General features: G+C 35.6%; 2 protein-coding genes and 1 long non-coding RNA gene across 3 annotated transcripts; 2 read left to right on the forward strand and 1 right to left on the reverse strand.

The window, feature by feature from the left end:
• Positions 1 to 2,145: 2,145 nt before the first annotated feature.
• LOC110458324 (calcium and integrin-binding protein 1-like) lies at positions 2,146 to 13,267 on the forward strand. The gene is made up of 7 exons (XM_021509984.1): positions 2,146 to 4,007; positions 6,627 to 6,661; positions 7,232 to 7,331; positions 8,851 to 8,995; positions 10,263 to 10,381; positions 12,155 to 12,243; positions 12,962 to 13,267. Exons 1-7 carry the CDS (start codon positions 3,957 to 3,959, stop codon positions 12,981 to 12,983), a joined length of 561 nt encoding a protein of 186 aa, XP_021365659.1. The 5' UTR covers positions 2,146 to 3,956; the 3' UTR covers positions 12,984 to 13,267.
• A 3,387-nt stretch (positions 13,268 to 16,654) lies between these two features.
• On the reverse strand, positions 16,655 to 18,646 carry LOC110458297. The gene is made up of 3 exons (XR_002463783.1): positions 18,479 to 18,646; positions 17,787 to 17,837; positions 16,655 to 16,839 (listed from the first exon to the last, which is right to left on the reverse strand). It is a non-coding gene; the product is annotated as an uncharacterized LOC110458297 (long non-coding RNA).
• A 1,839-nt stretch (positions 18,647 to 20,485) lies between these two features.
• LOC110458319 lies at positions 20,486 to 25,587 on the forward strand. Its single transcript, XM_021509974.1, has 3 exons — positions 20,486 to 20,602; positions 23,022 to 23,544; positions 23,766 to 25,587. The coding sequence occupies exons 2-3, from the start codon at positions 23,025 to 23,027 to the stop codon at positions 24,908 to 24,910; spliced, it is 1,665 nt and encodes a 554-aa protein (XP_021365649.1). The 5' UTR covers positions 20,486 to 20,602; positions 23,022 to 23,024; the 3' UTR covers positions 24,911 to 25,587.
• Positions 25,588 to 26,150: the final 563 nt, after the last annotated feature.

A 26,150-nucleotide genomic window follows, 5' to 3' on the forward strand; every position in this document is an offset into this window, starting at 1 on the left:
GTTCAATTTAAATATAAACTTATTAATCAAATAGTTCCTACACAGCAACAACTTGAAAAATGGAAAATTTCAAACACCCCAAATTGTAAACATTGTGGGAAATGTGAAGACTATAAGCATTACTTTGTAGAATGCTCCTATTTAAAAACGTTTTGGGAAAAGATAAATTCAGCAATGTCAACATGTAAAATAAACAAAAGCAGAATGTTAGAATTTATAGTAATGGGAAACAACATCAGCGTCCCTGTATATGAAACACCCAACATTATATATACACTAATAGGATACTCCATTTACAGAACATACCACATAAGTGAATGCAAAACCTTATCAATAAATGTTATAAATATATTGAAACAAGATCTGGAAAACTATTTATGGAAAACGAAATCAATACAACAGAAAAAAGACCTGAACCTTTTTTCTTCTAGCATCTGATACACTAGTTAATATAATGATAACGAAATATTGTAGGCCAGAGTGTTTCTAGTATATACCTACTCATCATAGCGATCCACATTTCTACTTTCTGTTTTAGCGTAACGAGTTCCGCGTCTTCACAGAAACAAATAAGCTGATCTTACAATACAGCTTCATCAATATCAACCCCCCCAAAAAACCCTTTCACAATAGAAAATTCAAAACAAACATGTTAGACATACTCGAATGATTTACAAGCACGTTTAGGACTGCCTTATATTACCATATGGCGGCGTGTTTCCATCTTGCTACTATTAATACACACAGCCAAGGTCAAGGCCGACTTGTCCCGGAAGTGAGGCCCAGTACAGGGTAATACACCTGGAGGCGCGGCAAAGGGAGTGTATGCATATATGTATGTAAGGATAATGTGTACGGTAACTTTGAATGTAAGTTTGAATGTAAGTAAAAATATTAAATAAGGCAGTGAAAAAATAAAGAAATAATAATATAATTACTAGTAAGTATGAAAGAAAGTACGATAGCCCTCTTGTATGAGGACACATGATTGTGAAGATGCTGATCCCGGGGATCCCCAACCTCGGCAGTATCCTAAATGTGCTGGGGAAGTAAAATGTTTGAAAAAAAAACAACAAAAAAACGTGCACTTTACAAAAAGAATATTTTGAACAGTTCTAGATTCAGGGTCAGTACAAGGGTCATTTGTTACAAATTTACACTAAGTTGAAGAAGATGACGCATATTAGTGGTGGGTAGCATGTTTATGAAAAAAGCTCCCAATAACACCTTTGTCGGAGATTTAACACATTAACTCATAGGAACCGTGACTTACTTCTCATGATGTAATGTTACTTTAGTTACTGAGGCTGAAAATATCAGTAGGTGAGTGAAATGTATATCACATAGAATTACGGAAGTACACAAGTTAATAGGGCGATCTGTTCCCGCTCAATTACTCGCTGATACTACACATCAATTCTTACAAAAGCATATGCTGTGTATCATAAACAGTGTTTGTTCAATGATAGAAGAAAACCATTCGGTATGGACGATATGCACGGATCGAAATAAATATCAAAAAAGCTTTTGCATTGGCAGATCAGAATTAGTCAACAATACCAATTGAACTGAACATTTTTGTTCGTTAAGGAAAGTTGCCCCATAAGATAAACTGTATTTTTTTTCTGACAGATGTATCAACACATACATCAATAATTTATTTAAAATTAGACACACAATGCGATTCAAACATTGAAAGGTAATGGGAGTTATTGCAATAATGATGGATGTCAACGATGAAAAACCTAGTCTTCATTCCAACTAGCAACTGTCTGATAGGTTTATCTATGGTCTATTCAAAGGAAATAATGATATTACGTTTCACTCTGGCTTTGCTCGTGCGCTCAGCCCTTTTATCTTATTATTTGTCATTGTTTTTCGTGGAGAAGCTTTTCATCATGTTCAACGAAGAACTTCAATAATGGTTATCTTTTTCTTCTTAAAACACTATTTCTAAACTGACTCCATCTGTCTTTATTTAAACAAAATATTTGAGCCTATATCAAATTGCCTTCACTGCAATGTGCCCAGAGGAAACATCTTACGTAACAATAACTTTATCATTGTATTTTTTACTCAATATTTGTGTAACTATGGACGAGCTTGACACTGCAAGTGTGGTGTAGAATGACACTAAGACTGGATTACAATATATACAAAATTTAATTTACAACATATACACTATGGTTTTGTTATTTATAAGTAGTATATACCTTTGCTTTCTCACTCTAACATAAAGTAAGTATAAACAGCAACATAAGACTCACACAAAGCAGATAGATATACCAATACTACATTACACAGGTAACTATACACCAATACTACATTACACAGGTAACTATACACCAATACTGACAAAGTCAATGTATAAGTCACTGTATGAAATCACTGCCTGGATACAGGGATCATGACAAGGTTCGTCCACCGCGGTCTGTAGTCCTCGGTCCCGTCTCTCCTATTTGACGACCTTAACCATAACTCATGTGCTGATGGGCCCACAAAGATATCCATATGAGAGGTTTCACGTGACGACCAGTCAGTCCAACTGACATAAAGTGTCCACACAGAGAACGGTCCGTCCACATAAAGTATTCACTACCCCGGTAGCTATACAGCACACAGCACTTAGTTCACACAGAACCTAAAGATGTGGTCCACACAAGACGGTCACCATAAAAATAGCTACTACCTCTGCTAGTTCTTGCAGCCCTCATAAGAGGATTAACAGTGCTTGCCTTTCACTATTGTCCCATAGTAGAAGCACAATCTGTAGTTGGTGCTTGCTTACACCTTCTCAATAGCGATTGAGCAAATCTACGTGTGGCTACTCATGGCTACCTGTTGATCTCTAATTGAAACCCGTAGACGGATGACCAAACTCCGGCTTAGTAAAATAATATTTCAATTACCCATGTTATCAATGAAATTAGGTTAACATTAACAAAAATATATATTAGTGTTCGTGACAATTTGGGAAATCTGATAAGGCTTGTGAATCATAGGTCTCTGTCAGTAATATCATGTTTATAATCTAGAATTGGGAGATACACAGATAATTATATGATGTTTTTAATTGCGTTTTGTCTTGGCGTCTTCGGTCTGTTGAATACATTATGTATGATGGCCGACCAGATATATTAGGCCTATCCCTGGTAATGGTATAGCTATCGACCCGCCGATATACCCGGATAGTATGGTGTATCACGATAACGCCAGTCTTTCCATTGGTTATTTTTGTCATTCAGATAACACGTATCACCGAACAACCTCTTGTTTCATTGTGTGGTTTTATAAATAACTCCCTGATATCATAGTGTTTTGGCTTCACCTGGTCGTTTATTTAATCAAACAAGGAAGCAGTTTTCATCACACAGAGTATATCTACCTCTCTGCTCGGCCGTATCCACGAAAAGAGTAACACCAGCGGAGGTTGTTTTATTCTTAATTGTCGTTTAGAGGTCGAGTAAGGACGTATATTTTGTATTCACGTGAAATTTGATGCAGCAGCTGTGTTGTCTCCTTGCACTAGTAGGCACGTACCGATGCAAATCTAATAGATGTACTTGACCCTTGCTCCATACACATTTCAAAAGGCACCGACAGGAAGACGTGATTCGCACTTACGTGGATATTTGACGACTGTTTCAATTGGAGCAGTTTTATAAGCACACCGTTAACAGGGTAACTGCTATTTGTGTTTGCCTGTTGCATCGTAAATCACACAGCCGGGCCGTTTATGGCGTTTTAAACACTCACAGCATGTTAGGCAGGTCAAAGTGTATTGATTATTTGTACGGAGATACCCGATTGTAAGATAAGATTGTGGCTTACCTCAGCAGAAGGACTCAAATGTAGGTACACGTCGAATGTTGAAGAGGTCGGTCATGATGTAATCATTACGATGTGTTATTATACTGAAGTGTAAGTGAAACAAGACTTTATTGCGGGATACTAGCATGGGTGCTTCACAGAGCGTATTCAGTGAGGAGGAGCTTCAAGATTACCAGGTAAGAACACTCCTTTTTACAATTTTCCGTAAACCTGTAACATTTTAGATATTTGACTAACACTACAGTGATGAAACATATTTTTATTTTTTTATTTTTGAAGCAACGATAAAATTATAACGACACATCTGGCTCGTTGATGTGGCGAAACACAGTCATGTGTGTATGAATTAGTAATACCTTGGTATTGACGTATAATGTGACTGGTAGCAGGTGGTTATCTTAAATCGTTATCTGGAGTTATCTTAGTTTTAAACAACAGACATATCTCTAATGTGTTTTGTACCTTTAACAAAACCAATATTCATTGTATGTATTAATGGAATGCTGCATTGTTGTTCATTTACGTAGTGAACTGATTTAACCTTAATAGTCATACATGTAACAACCAGGCTACGTTTATGATCTAGGATGATATATGCTGTAGATTAATTTAGGTGCCTTATTTAAATGTAATATTATGAGGATAAATGATAAAATACAATTGCAATTGGGCTATAAGAACTTGACTCGCATCTTAACATGGACTTCTGGGCATGTGCAGTTGATATACTCCAGACTTCAGGGTCATTATTCATGAAACCGTTCTCATGCACAAATTCAGATACTGTGCTCAAGTCGAATTGCTTCTTGCCTTAATCCATTCATAACAACTTGCATGTTGTCAATTATTTTGGAAGAATATTAGATCGATCAAAAGCTGTATTGCTGGTTTTTAAAGTCTACTCTCCGCTTGTTACTGCTTTACGTGATTTTAGCAAGTTACAAGAAAAAATGGCTTGACTATGAGTACGATTTCATGAATACAAACCAATAAATGATATACATAGAAGTCTGTGATTTTATGACAATTGGATATTCGTAAAGCCTTAAGTTTCATTTGAAAGTTTATACTTGGAGCACTGTGTGCCTACATGCAAGACGATATTGTGCATTGAACGTGTGTTAACATTCCATAACAAATTATTAAATATGTATACAGATGTGCTTTCGTGGAAATGAGCTCATCAAACAGGAAGTAAAACACTCACCAGTCAAATCGATATAAAAGTGGGATTGTATCGCCATAAATGTCATTTAAGTATTGACTTAACTGGAAAAGTGGCTGCGTTAAATCCACTTTCTCTATATGTTATATATTTTTCCATAGCTTTCTTAGTGTTAATTTATGCAGAACGCTTTTATGCTACATCTGATACATACACCTATACATCCTTTACAAAATAATTAAAAAGAAAACGTGTTCTACAGTGAATAGGACTCCAATTTCAGCCCATTACATTCTGACGTAATTATATCTAAATTTACCAGTGTCGACGAGACAAAACTTCAAATTTTGAAATCAATTTCTCATTGCAAAATGTACACAAATGAAATCGTACATGCTGAACAGTGATCATTTAAGATTTAATATGGCCGCTTTCTAGCCGAACAAAAGTAGGTTATGCCTGATTTCTTTTGTAGCTCCCTTGATTTGTGTTCGCAGATTTATTTGCTTACAGTTGTGTTAATGTTCTGTTTACATGTAGTTGCACGTATATGTCGTATGCGCCTCGAGATCAAAATAAATACATTGACACTGAGAAATACTTGTACGTGTTTTAGGTAAATAGTGTGGTCTGCGTTAGGGTTTGAATATTGTAAAGGTAATTACGTATAGACACCCAGGTATGTCGAACACAATTCACATAGTTAATGTAGGTGCTTTATTGTTCACTTTTGGTACTCGGGTGTCAGTATTCATGACACTGACTATTGTACTAGGACACGATCTGTAATTTTGATAGCCTTACGCTCAGTAATGTAATGGAAATGTCACGTATAAGGTCAGTTATTATACAAAAATTAACCGTGAATATATTCTCTGAGAAAGGTTTTGCAGTTGGTTGATGTGTTTCGTTTGTTGGTGTTAGTTTTACTGTCTATTGTTTTAATGTGTCGTTGCCGCCCCAATAGGAGTGTAACAATATAATAACGTCAAGTAAAATTATATATTTGATAACATATTGCGGTCCTACAAGGCCCATCATATAGAGCCACACAGTAATCGTAAAGGTCTATCATATAGAAACACACAGTTAACGTCAAGGCCTATAATACAAGACCACACAGTAATCGCAAATGCCTGTCATATTGGGCCACACCGTAATCGTAAAGGGAAATAATAAATGGCCAAACAGTTATCGTTGAGGCCTGTCACACAGCGCCACGTAGTAATCGTAAATGACTATCATATAGAAACACACAGTAATCGTAAATGACTATCAGAAAGAGACACACAGTAATCGTAAAGTTCTATCAAATAGGGACACCCATTAATCCTAAAGGTCTATCAAATAGGGACACACATTAATCCTAAATGTCTATCAAATAGGGACACACAGTAATAATTAAGGTCTTTCAAAAAGGGACAGACAGTGATGATAAAGGATCAGCATGTTTGGCCACACAGTAATTGTATGGCGATTCATATCATATAGAGACACACAGTAATCGTAATTTCTTTCGTTGTTTATTGAACTTGTGTTTTGCATTGATCTTGCTTCATGAAACATGTCAACAACTGCATTCTACTTCTAGTTTTATCATTACTCATTTACTTTAATTTTCAATCAACAGGAGCTGACATATTTTACGAAAAAGGAAATCTTGCAGTAAGTATATGTATCTGATCCATGATGCCCATCGTTATAAATGTATATTGCATATTTTTAGTTATTAGTACATATTATTTTACTACAGCAGTAGTTGGTCCATTTTATTATATAAATGTCTGCTTCGCCAGTACATAAAACACTTTGTGTGCTTGTATGTTTGGTACTTTTGTTTTGTATATTTGTATTTAGATTGTTGTCAAATATAAAACATAAACTATTGTCGCCTGTAACCTCTAGACCCTGCCATGTTAAGCTACACAGGTACGATACATTAGAGCACCGTCCCTTGTTGAATTCGTTTGCTCGTTCAAGGGCGAACATGACTTCAAATTTTCTCTATAACAGTAGTGATGTAGTTGATCATCAGAAAGCCGAATATGTTGTCGTTTGGGAGAGTTTTGTCAGTTTGTCTCGTTTTTCACAAATAGTTATATGAGCCGTAAAGAATATCTTATTATTCATATTCTCCTCTGCTTTTAGTATGTTTTCTTGCGTATAGTTTTGAGAGAAAAAAAACAAGAAAAAAAATAGTAAATCATCTTCATGCTTTTTACATCCCATTTACAGTGTGTTTAAGATTTTCCGAGATCTAAGTCCAAGAGATGTAGACCGGGACCGCAATGTCAAGTTGAATGAGGATCTGGTGATGTCCCTACCGGAACTCAAGGTATGTTGTACACAGTCAAAGCTATTCATTTGTGGTCACCTGAAATTGCCATTTGATAAGTTAACAAGTTAGTATCAAATATGCATCTGGATAAAAGCTGGCAGAAAAAATAATATTAAAACCCTTTCGTCGTTATTCAGATAACGTTAGTGGAGTTACTTCCCTTTTGTATATTGCACATGTAACGGTTAGATCGATGAGAATTTATACATTGCAGATAGGGTGTCAACAATCTAATCTATGCAATTATTTTCACTTTTTCACGCCATATATTTGTACTGGATAACAGTCATTACTTTTATTAGAATGACCCTTTACAATGTATCTGTGTTACTGTATGTGAAGTTTTGTTCGGACTAGAAATTCTGCCAATCACGAATAAAAATGTGTTTTTTTGCAAATATTATTGTAAATATTTGTAATAGTTTCCCCGTTACAACCATGTACATAATTTCTCTCTAACTAACATATGTAAGGAGCTTCATGATTAGAAATACATAATTCAGAAACACTTACTTCACATGTTTGTTTGCCCATGATGAAAGCCGCAAACATAAAAAGTCAGTGACGTTCATTTAGGGCTGATGATTTGAACCTAAGGTCAAAGAATGAAAACCAATGTTCAAAGTGTTACCAGAACATAAGAAACACAATGAAAGGGAAAAGGTGTCCCGATAACCATTGATAACGTAACAGTTTTTTGTATGTCATGTAAACCGTGTTAGAATAATTCCTGCTACAATGTTAAGGCCAACCTCGAGGATTAATATTCCATCGACAGAGTTATCAACATTGTAACATACTGATATAATCAATAGAAATACATAGTAAGACAACACTTATTTATCGATGTGTATGTTAATACAGTAAGCTAATCAATGGTAAACATTTACGCCACCATACGGGAATTTCCTTTCATTTAGGATTCATGACTGGTACTTAAGGTCAAAGGAATACAAAGAAACATTTAGAATGTTAAGAAGCACATGTATAAACATAGCACAAAGGAAAAAATGCAAATAGTTTTACTTAAGCCAGAAATTCATGTAAACCATAACAAAAATAAATTTCAGCTTCAAAGCCACAGTGTTACTATACTATACATGGTTGTTGTAGGGAACTATTTAGTTCCCTAAAGCCTCGATGTATACGTCTTTCTATTAACATGTAAACACTTCCCTTGTAATTACCAATTAAATAGTTGTTTTCTATTACTATTATATCAATAGTTTTCCTGCTATTAACAAGTAGTTTTCCTCCGACCTTCATTTGGATGGTTTCTCTGTAACAATCATGTAAACCATTTCAATTCTGTCCAAAATCCATCTCCTAATTTCTCCATGAAGGATACACCAGAAGTAGAAATTATTTTATAACGACACAACCGAATGTATAATTTATACAGAAAATCCTTATTCGTGATATCCCATTGAAGCATAAAGTGTAATGCAATTTATTTCAGCTTCATGTAGACGAGAAACAAATCACAATAAGCAAATGATGTGAATATTGATTTCAGATGAATCCATTCAAGGATCGCATAGTGAGGGTTTTTTCTTCAGAAGAGGGTTGCCTGACCTTTGAAGATTTCTTGGATATGATGTCAGTATTCAGTGAAAAAGCTCCAAAAGAAATAAAAGCACAATATGCTTTTAAGATTTATGGCAAGTAAAATATATGATCCATGTTTCATTTTTATTAAGATTTTTTTTCTTTCTCAAAGACAGCACCAGACCAGATATTATTTCTATGATTATTTTGTGAATTCGTTTGTATGCTATGCTGTAATACAACTGTTTACATAATGAAACATCCTTTAAGAAACAAGCGTAGGAGTCAATCGCAACAAGCTCAGGATAAGTTGAATCTTATTTATTGGGTATGTCTACCGGTTTCGCCCGAACAGTGGGCTTCTTCAGGACGATTTGATAACAAAATATGTCCCCTGAAGTACTAAAATTCTGGGCACATTTATATTGTGTATAGTGACGTAATACAGGTAACGTCACGTGATAATATCTATTTATAACGTTCTAGAAAGTTCCATCACGGTTATTATTAGTAGATGAGCATTCTAGTCTATAGTATCAATACCTGAAATACTATCAATGTACATACAATTCATTGACTATTTTAAATATATATGTGTATAAATGTGTATATATAGTTAGACATAAGTACAAGTTTCTTTTATCCCTAAATATTATTAAACTGAGTTATAGTGTTCAAGTTCATCCTGACAAACAGTGGATGTGGATAGAGACTTATATCCCAAAGTCTTGTAGTCATTGCGTTGTCTTCTTCTGATGTATTTGGCGTGGATGCCGTGTATTCACTCTCTGATAATTCTAGGTCAGCCTTGAGTAACTCTATAGTTTCATCTAGTACCGGCCTGAATTGTTTCCAAGGTGGTCCCACTGTAGTTATCCCATGTCCTGATTTCACTCTGAATTTCACCTGATCTAATTGTGTTTTCGTAAGCGCCTCAAATGGGCGTTTGTTGTCCGACACAAGATACATGTAGTAACAAAGCTAATTCGAACTAAAAGTCAATGAAGCTTTGGGGAAACATGCAAATGGTGGCGGCTAGAAGAGGGCCACGTTTTTTATCTCCCAAAGAAATGCCAACAGTCTGCTCGATAAACTTGCCATCGAACTAAACAAAAATATTGTCATCCAAGAATTTAGTCATTCTCAACCTTTCTTCCGCGTATGTTAAGGCAGATCTTACCGTATTCAGGTGAAGATGATAATTAACAAAATGATTGTCCTTAGGGTGTATGTTATACGGGAGATTTTGTTATTAGGAAAGCAATATATATATTCTGGGATTAACGTTTTGTTCATTGGTATTGTTATTTTGGGTACATTATGAATGTTATTGAATCAAATTGTTGCATTAATGATACCGGTATATTTTCGACTTTTCAGACTTTGATGGCGATGACGAGATATCACGTGACGACCTAAAGAAAATGGTGCTACGTCTATGTCCCTCGCAGAAAGATACGGAACTAAAAAAACAAGAAGTTGACAGATTAGTCGGCGAGGTAGGCTAACGCTTATATCAATATTATATATTAAAGATCGCGTCTATAGTGATAAGTGCTTTTTTTTTGTATCTTAACCATGGGTATGCTCTTTCAGGAATACATATTATGTCGTACATATTGATCGTTTCATCCAAATGCTATCTACCTAATGTTTTCCAATTTTCATTTCCCTTACCCTTATATTCTTTAATATTGTGATCATTACAAAGCATGCAACGTGTCAAAATTTATTTTCTGATACTTATTACTGCTCGTTCAGACATTAGGACTCTTCTTTCGTACTTTCTTGAGAACGTAAAGGAAATTTTATGAATTCCTCTCGGCAAAATACCAACAATGAGTGAATGCAAATATATTGAAGTACAATATTGAAGTGTATTATGTTACATGTGGTCAATGTACATGTCATTCTAACTGGAAGCAATTATGTATAATTCATTAATTGTGTGGCTTCAAAATTGAGTTTTCTTGTTGAAAAGTATGTCTCAATCTAATGCATTATGGCATACTTTTGTTTTGCTGTTATTGCTTAGTCGACAAGAAGTGGGGCACATCTTGTTGTCCTAGAAAGCCTATAGACTGCTGCATCATCTTGTCATCGAATCCAACAAAAAATATTGCAACTAAGAACTTAGTAATTCTCACGATTTCACCTTTAGTATACTTCCACTTGAGCAAATGGCACCTTACAATAACAACAACAAAGTATAAATATGTCCCTATCTGATGCATGACGACATGCTATTTCCGGTTGTTGCGATTGATTCAGATTGTTGCTCGGGGCAGATGGTCAGGTGTAGGAATTGTACAGTTAACGTCGATTCCGTTGATAGAAAATGGTGTAATAGTAAACATTTTCCCTTTCTTCAACCGAATCTAACTAGACATTGGCAGTCTATCAACCTTTTGTGCTTTTCAGAGCGAAATGTAATATTTTTTCGTTGACTAAAACTTCAAACGGGTTATGTCACTGGTGAAATTATTTAAGGAATAAAATTTATTTTTTCAACATTCATGATGTCAAAACAAAATTGGCGTTCTGGACAAATTTGTATTTGTAATTTCAATTTGTCTTTATATTTACATTTTAAGTGCTTTGAATTTTCCGATGCAAGCATAAATAAAAATGATACCGGCATTTTTTTTCTATTTATGCATGGGGGCAACGCAGTAGAGAGAACAGCGTGTTTTCGCGGGAAAATGTAAAACTTTCTCTGGGGGTCCTAGCGACAGCATGACAACAAAACAAACAGAATATAGTAACATTTTCAAAATTTTATTTGTAGAATTTGCACAAGTCGGATATTATTATCATGTTCCTTACACACCTTATTTGAGCTTTAAAATGAAGCCTATCATGTTTAATGTTAATCATATTAGCATAACTAAACTACATCGAGGGCTGTTTCGAGGCGGACATGTACCAACTACGCCCTGTGCTACGTCATTAAAGTGTAGCAATACGCAGTGATGAGGTCACATGTGTTATGCAAAAATGAATGCCATTTTCGCCAAAGGTTCAAAGCTTACAGTTATGTAAAAATTACTTATTATTTCACACTTAGGTTAACAAATGTATAATAAAACGTGCATTGCATTGACTTCTTTTCCCTAAGACATGTAATAAGATGTCACAAACGTAAGTCACATTATGTTATTGCTGATTAATACAAGGTTTATGAATATTTGATTGATGACTATAGCTTAAGTATGTATATATTTATATTATCATTCTACATAAGGGGATATTTTCTTCCTGTGCTGTTACAGATACTAAAGGAGGCTGACCTAGATAATGATGACAGGCTCTCATTTTCAGAATTTCAACACGTCATCTCGAAAGCACCTGAGTTTGAGAGGTAATAAGCAAAGTGATAATAACAATTGCGTTATAAAATGGGAAGTTTATTATAATAAATTATGGTCGGGTATAGAACACATTTTATTATAGTGAAAAATGGAAATTTTGTGTACGAAAATCGCTGACTCGATACCTACGTTTGAATAATTGGAATTGCGATGGCTGTTTGAAATAGGCTGATGTTGAATATTATTACTTTTTTCTGGTACAAGAATTTCGCAAAACAAATATCACGTAAATATTTCTTGTTTCAATGTCTCTGAATGCTGATGTATTATATACATACTATACGTATGTTCCCGAACAAGTGTTGGTTGGTTAATTTTATCTTACTCGAGTTTGCTTTACAAAGACACGAGATTTTTACCGTGGGTCTTTTACAATTTGAAAGGTAACTGACAAGAGTAGGATCAACATGATAGTTAGCCATCACGAGTTTGGGCATCTCTTTCTCTCACAACTTTCAGATATCATATCTAGAAAATCATGTGTTTCTCTTGGGAATACATTATTCCTGTATCCAATCGGGATGAAAGCGCCATTTGAAGTATGACGTCTCAATGAAGGGTGACGTCACAAGACATTTTAACACGTCATGATTAGAATATTGACCAATGGAATGACTTTCAGGGTGTTGAGTTGGGAGTTTGGAAACCTATGGTGGATGTGGGAAAAATAGTAATATTGTACTAATAATTCTTTTATTTTAATTTCAGCTCCTTCAGGATACGGCTCTAGTTCCAGTGGATATATATAAAATTGTGTTTTTTACATACCTTGAAATGTTCTAATAAGAGCGTATGCTCTCGGGCGCCAAAGGCGCCCGAGCGAAGCTCTTTAATGGTAACACATGCGTGCGTAAAGAGAGTTGCTTCCCCTTACTACACCTTGCCTTTTCATTTATTTCGTCCAGAAGTAGACTTCCAGTGTGGAAACAGGAAGTGAATCCTTGAAGCAAAGACAATTGTGTTTCAACCAATGCATGAATATCTGCATATAGTGAAAACAATGTTCATGTTTTATTACTTGTTTATTTAGATTAAAACACATTCTGAGTGAAAAAAGTCTATCACATAAAATGTGATACTAACAGGCATGAAACCTCGTTCAGAGATTTTCATACTTTGACGTCACAAGCACGTCACAATCCATCGGCCTTCATCGGTTATTGGAACTGATGTCCGTTGCAATTATCTCTTTGTCGGTGCTTCAAGACTTTTTTATTTGAGTTTTTTGCCACAGGCACAAAGAGTGAAAATGCGGATATTTTCTGAAGATCCTTTTGGTATCAACCCGATTCTGTTAATATTTCTATTGGGAGATATTTTCGAAAAGAGCCGGCATTAAACCAATCGGTCTACGTGTACATTTATTTTTCATCATCTAAAATTTCATCAGCTTTTGATTTCCATTTGTTGAGAATATGAACGAAATCATTAACATTTTTGAAAGTCTGGTTATAGTCTTTACATAATTTATGTATGCATCACCACTCATAAAAGAAACAATGGAAAATGCATTTATGTCGAAATCAGCAATAATTTCCCAGACAACCAACCCAAGTGCAACGCCCTTTTTCAGCAACGTATTACTTTTTTCACAACGCGTGCCAATTTATAACTAGTTACACACAGAAATTGTATTTGGTATCATTACCTGTAAAACCTCGGTGACAGTTACAAAATTTGAAATTCAATTCGGTGTTTCAGGATTGAACAGTAATTGAGACTGCATATCAATATAACGACAATCTCAGTTACATCAAAGTATTAAAATTCTTTCTTTTTTCAATTTTATTTTTGCAACTAGCATCTTTATACATTTTCCTAGACTATTCGTCAAATATGTAATATGCATTTTTTTCTATAGTAATTACCCAACAGTTTTTCCCCAGCTTATCTCTATCATTCTTTTTGTGTCCTGACGGAAGCACGCAGAGGATTTAATTCTTAATATGGAAGGGAGAAAGCTGGAATATCTGGAGAAAACCCGCGTGGTCGGGCAGGTGACCGGAATTGAATCCGGCCATCTTGGTGAAGACGAGCGCACTATCCACTGCACCACCCGATCCGTCATATACGTTACTCACAAGAACACATATCTACTTTAGCTTTAACTGGAAGAAAATGGCGTCATTGATGCAAAAAACATGTATTGTGAATGCATTTTTATCAATCATCAATGATACAAAAAATCTACATACGGGAGACCGGGGCAAGTCCGGCCACCCCTGATTTTTAAGGATATTAGCAGTTTAGTTGGCTGGGCATTCTACGAAAAAATGTCCAGGAAAACTCCAATGTAAAATTACTAAACAGGAGAAAACTTCTTTTGAGAGGGTAGAAAGAAAATCATGATCTCGTTTCTAGTTATGCAAACTTTTTGAAACGGATTTGCTACTTTCTTACGGTCAAACGTGTTACATACTGACAGCTTCAAATGATAATACATAAAAGCCAAGCCAAGCACTCACAACTATATTGCTGTACGATAAGAATTGATTGAAATATCAATTTGGGCCCGAACAGGTTCGGCCAATGATACCGTGACATTTTCGGCCCATTTAACACATAACAAGTCGTAAAATTAGCCCTAATATCTGACGTTGCATGCTTTCTGATGTCATAATTACGCTAATTCCAATGGGGGGAACCCGAATGCCTGTCCGAACAGAACGGACTTAAAAATAAGGGCCGACCTTGCCCCGGTCTTCCCTATTGTTTTGTCGGTCTTAATCTCATTTGAGTTTGTGTTTTATTGTTATTCCTCGACTTGCCGACTTTAAAAAAGGTTTCTTTTATCTCATTCTGAAAGCAGTATTCTGAATCAGTAAGTATCAGAGATCAACAAAAGCTACGCTCTTTATAGACTTAGCCTTTTCATATTAGGAGTATTAAACAGCAAAGAGAGTTTCCGTTCGTACTCGAAACTTCAAAATAGTGCTATTTATGACCGAGTTCAATCATTGACAATCATTCTAGAAAACGAGTATGTGTATGGAAGTGTTCTTTGTGGTATTCCATGAAGATCAATTGCAACATACACTACGCTTAATTTTTTACGCTTTTCTGCAGATAATCGAAGTGCGTTATTATTAAAAATATCTTCAGCGGTATTTTGATTGTGAACCTCATCACCATTATATTAGTTTTATCTGCATGAAGATTTAATCTTTAACCGCCATGTCCTGTCTTAATTGTTTTGTTAACCTTTGTGTTCATATTAAACAGTATTTCATATTCACATTTTACTGTCATTTATATCTGTAAGAAGATTTAGTCTATAAACATTATCTCTATTCTCTATTGTATTGTTAAATGTTGTCATATTATATGGCATTATACTTGTTATACATTCACCAATACCCTTCCGTGGTAATAATGACAAGAAGATGACCAAATGGTTTATTTTATGTACCTCCAGGTCACAATTGAGAAAGTTCAATTGTAGCAAAGAAGATCATGGAATCCCGGCCATATGGGATATAGGTTTTGGTCATATATGAAGCATGACTGTTCCATGAGCAACGACGATTTGTGTATACTTTAGTATGTACAAGGAGGATAACTTACAAAATCCTATGGAGTAAATCTATATACTTTGACCAAAACTTTTTTCCTTTCTTTGGCGCAATTTGGCAAAAAATCTACATCATGATAATCACCTAACATCACTCTAGTCCTATATACGATATTGATAGATGTAGTTCAAAATCGTGATCCGAATGTCTTAAAATCGTCGCCGATGCCGGAAAAAAAGACTCCGCTAATATCCTTTGTAATATGTTTGACAGCATATTTTTATTTTCTAGCATACATGTGTGGCCTTAGACGTTATAGGAATGAAAAAAACAATCGAAGCGTGAATATGGATTTTTAAAACTGATTCAGATGCTCCCTTAACGTGTCTACAAAATATCTTAATGAAATCTACAGGTTGTTTATATTTGGAAAAATGTCTAGTTTTAATCAAGTTTAACATTTGATGAAGGATTTATGAAGGGGTTAACAGTGGGGGTGGGGGTTCCGTTCCGCTTCACTGATTTGGCTTGTACACTTCCTGTTGTAAACAAATGACGGCTGTAACGCTCTTATATACCATTAAACCTGTCAAAAATATCTTTCGCAGCCTTTGTTATTTATGTACCTAAGACTGTAGAAAGTTGTCAGTTAGGTTGAATTTCAAATAGGAAAACTAAAAGCTCCAAAGTAAAGTAATAACATTTAGTAAGTTATTTACTGGCTTGAGTCCTATATGACGTAAGAAGCTTTATGTCAAGCAATGAATGGATTATGAAAAACATATCCACACTTTGTTTATCATATTAATAGTTATTTACAATAGTAACAGCATGTTTGTGGTATGTGCTATGTGTGATGTGTGGGTATGATATATAAAGAAAGACATAGTATGCATTGATATACTGTACGTTTTTTCAAACATCACATGTTTATTTTGAAAGTTGGAGTTTGCCCACTAGTCCTAGATTACTTCCCGGGGAAGAGAGGAGGGCAGCAGCATTCATCCCCTTGGTGATCACACTCATTGCTGATACATCTGCCGAACCTAGCTGGCATACACCATCCAAACTTCGCTGTTTAAAATAACATACAACAACGGTAAAGCTAGGTGACCGTCATACACCAAACAACATTTGGTGTTAGGAAAAATCATATAACAGCTGTACAGATGAAATTATTTAACATATTACGCACGATTTTAAATCGACAGCTACACATTAATATACAAAGGTAATATAACTCTACAACAAATTCTCTAGATAAACTGAAACATGACTTGACTTACAAATGACGGTAAGAACATGTAGATAAAATTACCAGCTGGGCACTGGATCTACAGACTCGCTATCACATCTGAAGAAATGACCCAATCTCCGTTGATGTTCGTAAACAATTTATATTAAGTTATTATGTAAAAATGTAGTAGGCAACATCAGACACGAGTAATATAAACTAAGTTCACTATCATAAATTTGATGACAATGATGAAACTAACACGCACAAACAGGTGATTGCATCGTTAAACTTTGGTTATAGAGACAGTAATCCAAAAAATGAAATAGACCGCATCATACAGCTTCTATGACTCATCGGTGATGCTGGGGCGAAAATAGATGGAAAACAATTGTCTAAACTACATGTACTGTTAAAACAAAGGGCAGGTGTGTACATGTACAACCCTTAATTATTAATTTTAAAAAGGTTAAAGGAATACTAGTTAACAACAAATTTAAAAATCAAATTCAGATCAGATGGTTCTTTTCATTTTTCTTATTATCGCTTCAGTGCATCTTTTATTAGTTATTGGCTGTCAACTGACTTTACCCTTGGTTGATTTGGCATATCAATCTCATGTCGCGAGAATACGACAGGACTGAAAAATTATGTTCGAATAAAGCCAAATAACAAAAAGACGTAATGGCACAAATCAGTCACCATAGTAAAATGGAAACTGATTTTCTTTAATGGTGTGTGCTGACAGCGTGAAGACCTAGGATATACTGGCGGTATGTGTACTTACAGTGTACGGTCGTCTTCACATCAAAGTCCTCCTTCAACTTATCATCTACAGCTGAAGAGAAAAAAAACCGCATACTAAATAGAACTCAAGGCAGCACTATAATTGAACTTTAGTTCCACAAATCACCATAGAAAACACGTCGTACGTATGCGTTTTAGATATCAAAACTATGGTGTAATGACTTTAATGAAGTTAATCATCTCCTTTGTTATACAGTATGCATGACTGTAAGTACACAGAAAACGAGAAACATATAGGGAATGTTACCTTCATCTACCTACAGGTTGACTTACAAAAAGGTTATTTTGAAATAATCTTACACAAACAGGCTGTTCCTGTTTAATAACTTCAGTTAAGACAATATATTATTCTATAAACCTACACGGTTAATACCTTGATACATCTATATATAATATCGCCAGAAACAAATAAGTGTATGGGTTTTTTCCCTTTTTTTCTTTCTTTCGGAGCTTAGTACATATCTGATTACATTATGCAAAATATAAGACATGAAAATGTAACTGTAATTGATACAGGATGTTACCACTCGCCAATTAGTTTTGTTAGTGAAAGATTGACACGTTAATTCCCAATATCGGTCAGTTCTTTATCCAATCCTTAATTTTCCTTGATATCTTATAAGATGCATGACCGCAAGTGTAATTGACAGTGTACAAAATACAATAACCTACTTGAGGAAACCGCCAATCCAATCAGAAGAGACAATGACAGCAAAACTACTAGGAATTTGTCCATTGTATACCAATGCTCGGACCAGATCTGGTATATTTTACTGATACTAAATGACAGAAAAGCGTCCCCAATAGTCAACTGCTGACCTTACACAGACGATAAGGTAAGTGAAGTAATGCATCTGTCATGCGACTATAAGTCACATTAGCGTCAACAATAATAACCTTATGGTACTTACATGATAGATAAAACTTAAGGTGAGATTTTAGACAATAATGTCCTGAACAGAACAATATCGATAGGAAATAGGAAATAAATGATTTATTGTAAAGAACATTTAAAACTATGCATTTTTTTGCGATATCAAAAATTTAAGGATATGACTGACTACAGAAATTTCGATAGGTGTAGGAAATGGAAGATTATTGATTTATTGTGGAGTAAATTGCAATCTATAAACATTTATAACTATTCAACCGTTGATAAGGACTGGCCTTCCTGTAATTTCGATAATGGTAAATAAGATTTTCTTTTAGACATGGTTGCTTTTTTGTTTCCATTGATTTATAATGCAATATGAGGATAAGGTTTTTGTAAGAGTCCCGTCGTATGAATTGTAATAGCTCTGATAGCACTGAAACAATCTGTATTCGTAAACTGTTTCCATCAAAACAGTCTGCCATGTAGTAACAACATAAAAATTTCAGCCAAGAAAGTGAGATTGACAACTTACACATGTCCATATCCATTTTTAGTTCACAATTTACAACTTGAAATGTGGTAAACATTCCTTCATTCGTAATTCTTTGTGTTGGTAGCCAGTATGATGGTCCTGGTCAAACCCCGAGTTATAATGCAGCACATGTGGTACACGACTACCTAAAAAGTGAACACAAATTAATTTAACCAGTCATATTGTTCCTGGCAGATTTCGGACTGCATTGTCTCTAAGTGTTGTTAATTTGTGTTCACTTTTTGAATCATTAAGCCCCATAAAAAATGTAAGACTATTTTATGCCTAGATTTGTAGGATAGGGGAAGTCTACCCGATTTTATTCTCAAATTGGAATTTGAAAGACCCACGGGTGGAATTTCCCTAACATACATACATGGGCATTAAAATTAGAGATAGACATGTGTCACATCCCTTTCCTTCCATGGACAGTTATGTCATGCATACAAAGGAAAAAGACAAATGAGATACATCAACATACAACATAGGCCTTACATGTAGTGGTTTGTACTGAGAGAAAAGTCACTTTAAAAGTACATATTACGGCTCAAATTGTAGCCATTTTCCCTTGAGTTAGTTTAATATTTGCATGTAAATACGATAGGAATTATCTTTGTATCGCCACTATGAAACAGCACCGAGCGAAAATACATGTACCAAAATATCAACAATCAGCCATTGTAATTTATTAAAATGCAAGCAGTTCCCATAAATAGTAATATTTTTGACATATTAGCTTGATCTTAAAGATCAAGCGTTTAGAATTTGTAACAGAACAATGCGATATATATATTTACTGTAAACAGCGTGATTTATCCTATAACAAGGTAGAACATAATGTTGTTATCGACACTGATGTATACGTGTATATGTATTACGGTGTAGGGACTATAAAAAAGATCAGTTACGTATTGGGTATTGAATTTAAATTCAATCCAATATTGACAGCCATGCATGTGTGGTTTGTAACAATGACATAGGAATTAATAATCTACGTACTAAGACTCTGGTACCAATGTCAACCTGTTGTTATTTATGCATGTATTCTGTTTTGTGGAAAGGGCTAAGAGCAGATAAGTATACACAATATGCATTAAGTTAATCGCCGCTTTGTGTATAAGGAATCAACGGATTAGTTAAAATGGATTTTGTATGAATACACTTGTCGGTATTCCATTGCATTAAAGTTTGAAATATTTAGTCTTCGAGACTAGAAACGCAATTTTGACATGGTTCCGTAGAAGAAGAAAAAAGACTTTAGAAGATCCGGAAAGAGGACGGACGTTGGACTGGAATACTCATCAAATCACACAATGAAGTTGATGATGGTTCTGATCATCTGGTAGTTACAACCCAAACCAGCTTTCTGTCATTTTGGCTAAACAAAAACGTAAGTTTATACTACCATATGCATTGTTTTTTAAGAGTATTCATTTAGTGACAGTCACTCAATGGTGTATAAGCCATGGTATATTACTTACCAACAACAGGGAACTTCTTGTATCACATGTTCCTGTTAAATTAAAACAATCAAATACGTGGGACAAATAATACCAAATAATATCATGTATGTGGTACTTCTTACGTTGATTAATATCAAGGTTTGAGAAATAACGAGACACCATCTTTTAAGACATTCTATTATTATTTATACAAAATGATGAATATCATTGTAATGCATTATATGATAGTACTGGAAGTGTTGCGTCCTTTGTTAATATACCATGCATGATATTATATGTTATGGGGTACTATATGTCCATTATTTGTATACATCTTATACTATAACATGTTATAGGGTTCCATATGTCCGTGGTTTGTAAACCATCTGATGATTTTACAGGTACACTTCTACATGTTTCCACCATTGTTCATGAAATGATTTGTTGATTCACCCATTTAAACCCAAGTTTTCAGGAAAGTAACTTTAGTTCAACTTAGATCCATTTTAAATATATCCTTGAGAAAAAATCTGTATAGATTAACGTCCAAAAATGACCTGTCTCACACAACGTGTTGGTTAACGCCCCAAAACTAACCTGTCTCACATAACGCGTTGGTTAACGCCCCAAAACTAATCTGTCTCACGCAACGTGTAGGTTAACGCCCCAAAACTAATCTGTCTCACGCAACGTGTTGGTTAACGCCCGTAAACAAACCGGTCTCACACAACGTGTTGGTTGACACCCCATAACTAACCTGTCTCACACAACGTGTTAGTTAACGCCCCAAAACTAGCCTGTCTCACATAACGCGTTGGTTAACGCCCCAAAACTAATCTGTCTCACGCACATGTGGGTTAACGCCCAAAAACTAACCTGTCTCAGGCAACGTGTTGGTTAACGCCCAAAAACAAACCTGTCTCACACAACGTGTTAGTTGATGCCCCATAACTAACCTGTCTTACATAACGTGTTGGTTAACGCCCCATAACTAACCTGTCTCACGCAACGCGTGGGTTCACGACGCATTACTAACCTGTCTCACACAACGTGTTGGTTAACGCCCCAAAACAAACATGTCTCACACAACGTGTTGGTTAACGCCCCAAAACTGACCTGTCTCACATAACGCGTTGGTTAAAGCCCCAAAACTATTCTGTCTCACGCAACGTGTGGGTTAACGCCCCATAACTAACCTGTCTTACGCAACGTGTTGGTTAACGCCCCATAACTAACCTGTCTCACACAATGTGTTGGTTGACGCCCAAAAACGAACCTGTCTAACACAACGTGTTGGTTAACGCCCCATAACTAACCCCCTCACACAACGTGTTGGTTAAAGCCCCATAACTAATCTGTCTCACACAACGTGTTGGTTAAGGCCCCAAAACAAACCTGTCTCACACAACGTGTTGGTTAACGCCCCAAAACTGACCTGTCCAACATAACGCGTTGGTTAACGCCCCAAAACTAATCTGCCTCACGCAACGTGTGGGTTGACGCCCCAAAATTAACCTGTCACATGCAACGTGTTGGTTAAAGCCCCATAACTAACCTGTCTCACACAACGTGTTGGTTAACGCCCCATAGCTAACTTGTCTTACACAACGTGTTGGTTAACGCCCTAACACTAACTTGTCTTACACAACGTGTTGGTTAACGTCCCATAACTAACCCCCTCACGCAACGTGTTGGTTAACGCCCCAAAACTGACCTGTCTCACATAACGCGTTGGTTAACGCCCCAGAACAGACCTGTCTCACATAACGCGTTGGTTAACGCCCAAAAACTGACCTGTCTCACAAAAACGTGTTGGATAACTCCCCAAAACTCTCCTGATTCATCTGTTATTTTACAAAAGCATAGCAAAGAGATAGTTAAATAACATTTTAACACACAAATAGATTTTGTATTTACATCCTTGTACAATGTACATAAATTATGAGGACACAATAGTTATCGAATTGTATATGTATACATTATAGATACAGAAAATATAGACCAAATACATCAGTTTCTAAAAGCGTCTCATTCTAGTGTCTAATTCCAACAGTGTATGCTGATAAACAGCAATATTTAATCTTATAAAATGTTGAAATAAGACACAAAAGTGTTACGTGTTTGTACAACAAAAAAGTGTTTGATCCACTGTAAAGCGATAGTAATTTAATTTTATTAATGCAGGATGCTATATAAATGTTCTGCATGAATATATTTTTTGGAAATAAATCACATTTAAAAGGCACATCTTATATACTAGACTTGTTGAAATTTACATTTCTAAGATGATGAAGGTCATACAATTTTAAAAGTGTTCTCAAGATGTGATAAATAATTATTAAATTTACTTTTCGTTGCGTCTTCCAGATCATGTCCAGATCAAAGATTCTTAACAGTGACAAAGAAGTTAATGCCTTCAGGTCTAATTTAAAGGAACAACGATGTCTTCAGAAAAACTTAAGCATTCTTGATACAGAGGCAGTGTACTCTCTCAAACTCATCGACCTTGACAACAGAGGAATCCGAGTGTTTTACAAGCGCTTCAAAGACAAGGTGTCACGGATCAAATCTCACTTAAGTGCTGATGATCTCTCTGAAATGCATGATTTAGAGGCTAAAGGAAAAATGCCGATCATAAACAAAACTGTCAATATTAGCGGAGCCTTAAGGATAGCAGACGCGGAGAAACGTCTTAAAATTCAAAGCACAGAAAATACCCGAAAAGCGAGGAGTGCACATCCTCTTATGAGGCAGAACACACGTAGTTTTGAGTGTCTGACACCACATGACAGAGGACACCAGAGGCCAAACACGACCGGTGGAGCAGTGGAGAGACAGTTGTCATCTTCATTAAATGCTCGGCATGATACTTCTAAGCGGAACTCAGTCGGTAAGTGTCACACTAGTTAGAACTTGACGAGTTAAGACCGATCAGCTCTTTTTAGCAATTCATTGTTTTACCAAAAAAAAAAATCCACCGTATTTTGGCATTACATTTAATAAGGGCTTTATCAAGGCGGTACCCCTGACTTAGGCTATATAAATATGCTACGAGCATTTCTCGGCACGTTTTTTTTTTTTTTAATTTAATTGTCTTTTCATTTATTGAAGGTGTAATGCTTGACATCGCAGAGTTGCCTAAAGGGACGTCGCGTAGTAAATCTTCTCGTGGAAATAAAATACCAAGGCCTGGTCAGTTTTCCCAGCGATCCTTGGAGCTGGATACTGCCAATAACAACAATGCCAAAAGTCCGAAAAGTCCACGAAGTCCGCGTAGTCCTCAGGTATCTGGATCTGAAACTAAACCAGCATCAATCCTTATCAACTCCGTAAAAAGTATTATGACAAAAATCCGAGAATCAGAAAATTGTTATTCAGAACAAGATGTCAATGATCCAAAACAAAATGGTCATAAAAAAATGCATGTTCGAATAGACACTGAATCAGTGTCGGTCTTTCCAGATACTTCACCACAAGAAACCGATGTAAATAACAAAAACTCTCTTGCTGTTCCCAGAACTGTTGAGAAAAGACCTCCATCAACAGGTAAACAATTAAGATCCAAAAACATGGAAAGTCAGGATGATTCTACAGTAAACTTAGATAAGGTAGCCAAATCCAAAAAGACGAATCAATGTGATGACGGGTTGGACATCGGACCGGACAGACAAAGTCTGAGCCGTGTTTCTAATGCCACGCGATACAGCACTGCGTCTGCTGGTCAGTTCTCTTGTCACATGATGCAGGACCGAGAGAGCGCAGTTGCATCTAGACTAGACATCTTCTCTGGAGGAGACGACAACAGGATCGGCGAGTACCTAGGAGAGGACCCGTATGAGGAGAGGCGACAGAGGATGTTATCGGGGGAACAGGAACGGATGGAGGAACTTCTGGACCAAAAAGATTTTTATCTAGAACGAATCGACTTACACATCAGAGAGATGGAGAAAAGGAATCGGCAGATGTCTATAATTGCTCCCACCATGGATGTTCCTGACAACGTTCTCCGCCAGGTACGCAAGGAGGCTGGGGATCGAGCCAGGGCATCGAGGCTTAATAAAATGCGGCAAGGTATACACAGATCTTCAATATCGGAAGAGGAGAGGAAACGTCGTGCTCAGGAGATGTGGAAGGATGTCAATAAGTGTCGGTATCTTAGAGTGCCTTCAGACAGAATCGACCTTTCTGGTATAGTTACACTAGCTTCAGCACAAATGAAACTGCTAAGCGCAATGAGAAATGGTGAGGAGATGTAACCAATGCCAATCACAAATATTATATGTGAAATAGTGACTCAAACTATCTGGAGAATATTTATTGTGACTTAATTTTTGTATATACCTAACTGATATAAATCCCAGCCTTAGAGTAGTTAGGAGCATATCATAAAGATAAGTTAATTTGTGAAGTGGCTTAAAGTATTAGGTCATTTTCGTTAAGTAAATTATTAACATCATTGGATCTCGTATATAAATAAGTTATAGTTTGGGGTCGTTCAGATTTGTCAGTTTCTTCCGTTATGTAAGTGACTTAATCTTAAATATTTAGAGAGAAAAGTTCTAAAAATCAAAAATCAAGTATCATCATTCTGTGTTTATCTCATCATATCGCTATTTGTGAGTCGACGACACAACCTGTTATGGTAAACATATAGAAAATTAATTTTCGAAAGCTTATAAAACAATGGTTCTGTTGATTATGTTTAAGGCAGTGTTTCTTTATTGCCTAATTGTTCGTACAATATACCATGTACAACACATATATTGTTTTATAGGAGATGCCTATCTAGTATTTTGTTAATGTTGCTTTTTCTCCTACCTCTTCTTATACCATGTGCCACACAAGGAGAAATTCTAACGTAAAACGTAATGTCACTAAATTTACATTTTCATCAGTGGACAACTGACATCGACTCACTGCAATAAAACAATGATATAACATATTTGCTGGCATTGCTTAATTTGTTTAACTTATAAGTGGCATATCCTTTCTCTATGCTGTAAGTTAAATAGTACCTTATGAAGAAGATCCATTGTTTTTATGTTCTTTAAAACTGTTTATTTAGGTCAGGACATTTGCAGTTATGCTATCTGGCAATCTTGGGTAAAATTTCAATATCCTTTACAAAATAAGCTATACTCGTTTTATTATGCCACCTTTTAGATATGTACAGTATAGCTTCATTCAACGCTAATTGGATGTGTTATTATTCAGTCAGTGTTGGGGAAACAGATTTTTGTTTATCTATGAAATACATAGCATTCACTATATATATTCATTGTTGAATTGTAACTTAACAAAATGAATAGTAAGTTTTCCTTTGTGACGTTGTACTGAAGATGCGATGATTTAATCTATCATCTTTCGCCTATGTATCTTCAGTTTAAGCTGGAAAAAGTCAGCAAGATAACCTTAAAATACACGTAACAGCCGATGAAATGTGACGTGATAAAAAGTAAATGTTGCGATATTCATACCAAACATGTGCATTTATTT

This window comes from Mizuhopecten yessoensis, unplaced genomic scaffold (assembly GCF_002113885.1).
Source record: "Mizuhopecten yessoensis strain PY_sf001 unplaced genomic scaffold, ASM211388v2 scaffold9541, whole genome shotgun sequence".
Taxonomy (NCBI): Eukaryota; Metazoa; Mollusca; class Bivalvia; order Pectinida; family Pectinidae; genus Mizuhopecten; species Mizuhopecten yessoensis.

Coding starts and splice junctions, on each gene's coding strand:
- LOC110458324 (XM_021509984.1), top strand. CDS start 3,957: ATGGGTGCTTCACAGAGCGTATTCAGTGAGGAGGAGCTTCAAGATTAC. Junction 4,008..6,626: donor AGGAGCTTCAAGATTACCAG/GTAAGAACACTC, acceptor TTCAATCAACAG/GAGCTGACATATTTTACGAA. Junction 12,244..12,961: donor AAAGCACCTGAGTTTGAGAG/GTAATAAGCAAA, acceptor TTTTAATTTCAG/CTCCTTCAGGATACGGCTCT.
- LOC110458319 (XM_021509974.1), top strand. CDS start 23,025: ATGTCCAGATCAAAGATTCTTAACAGTGACAAAGAAGTTAATGCCTTC. Junction 23,545..23,765: donor TTCTAAGCGGAACTCAGTCG/GTAAGTGTCACA, acceptor CATTTATTGAAG/GTGTAATGCTTGACATCGCA.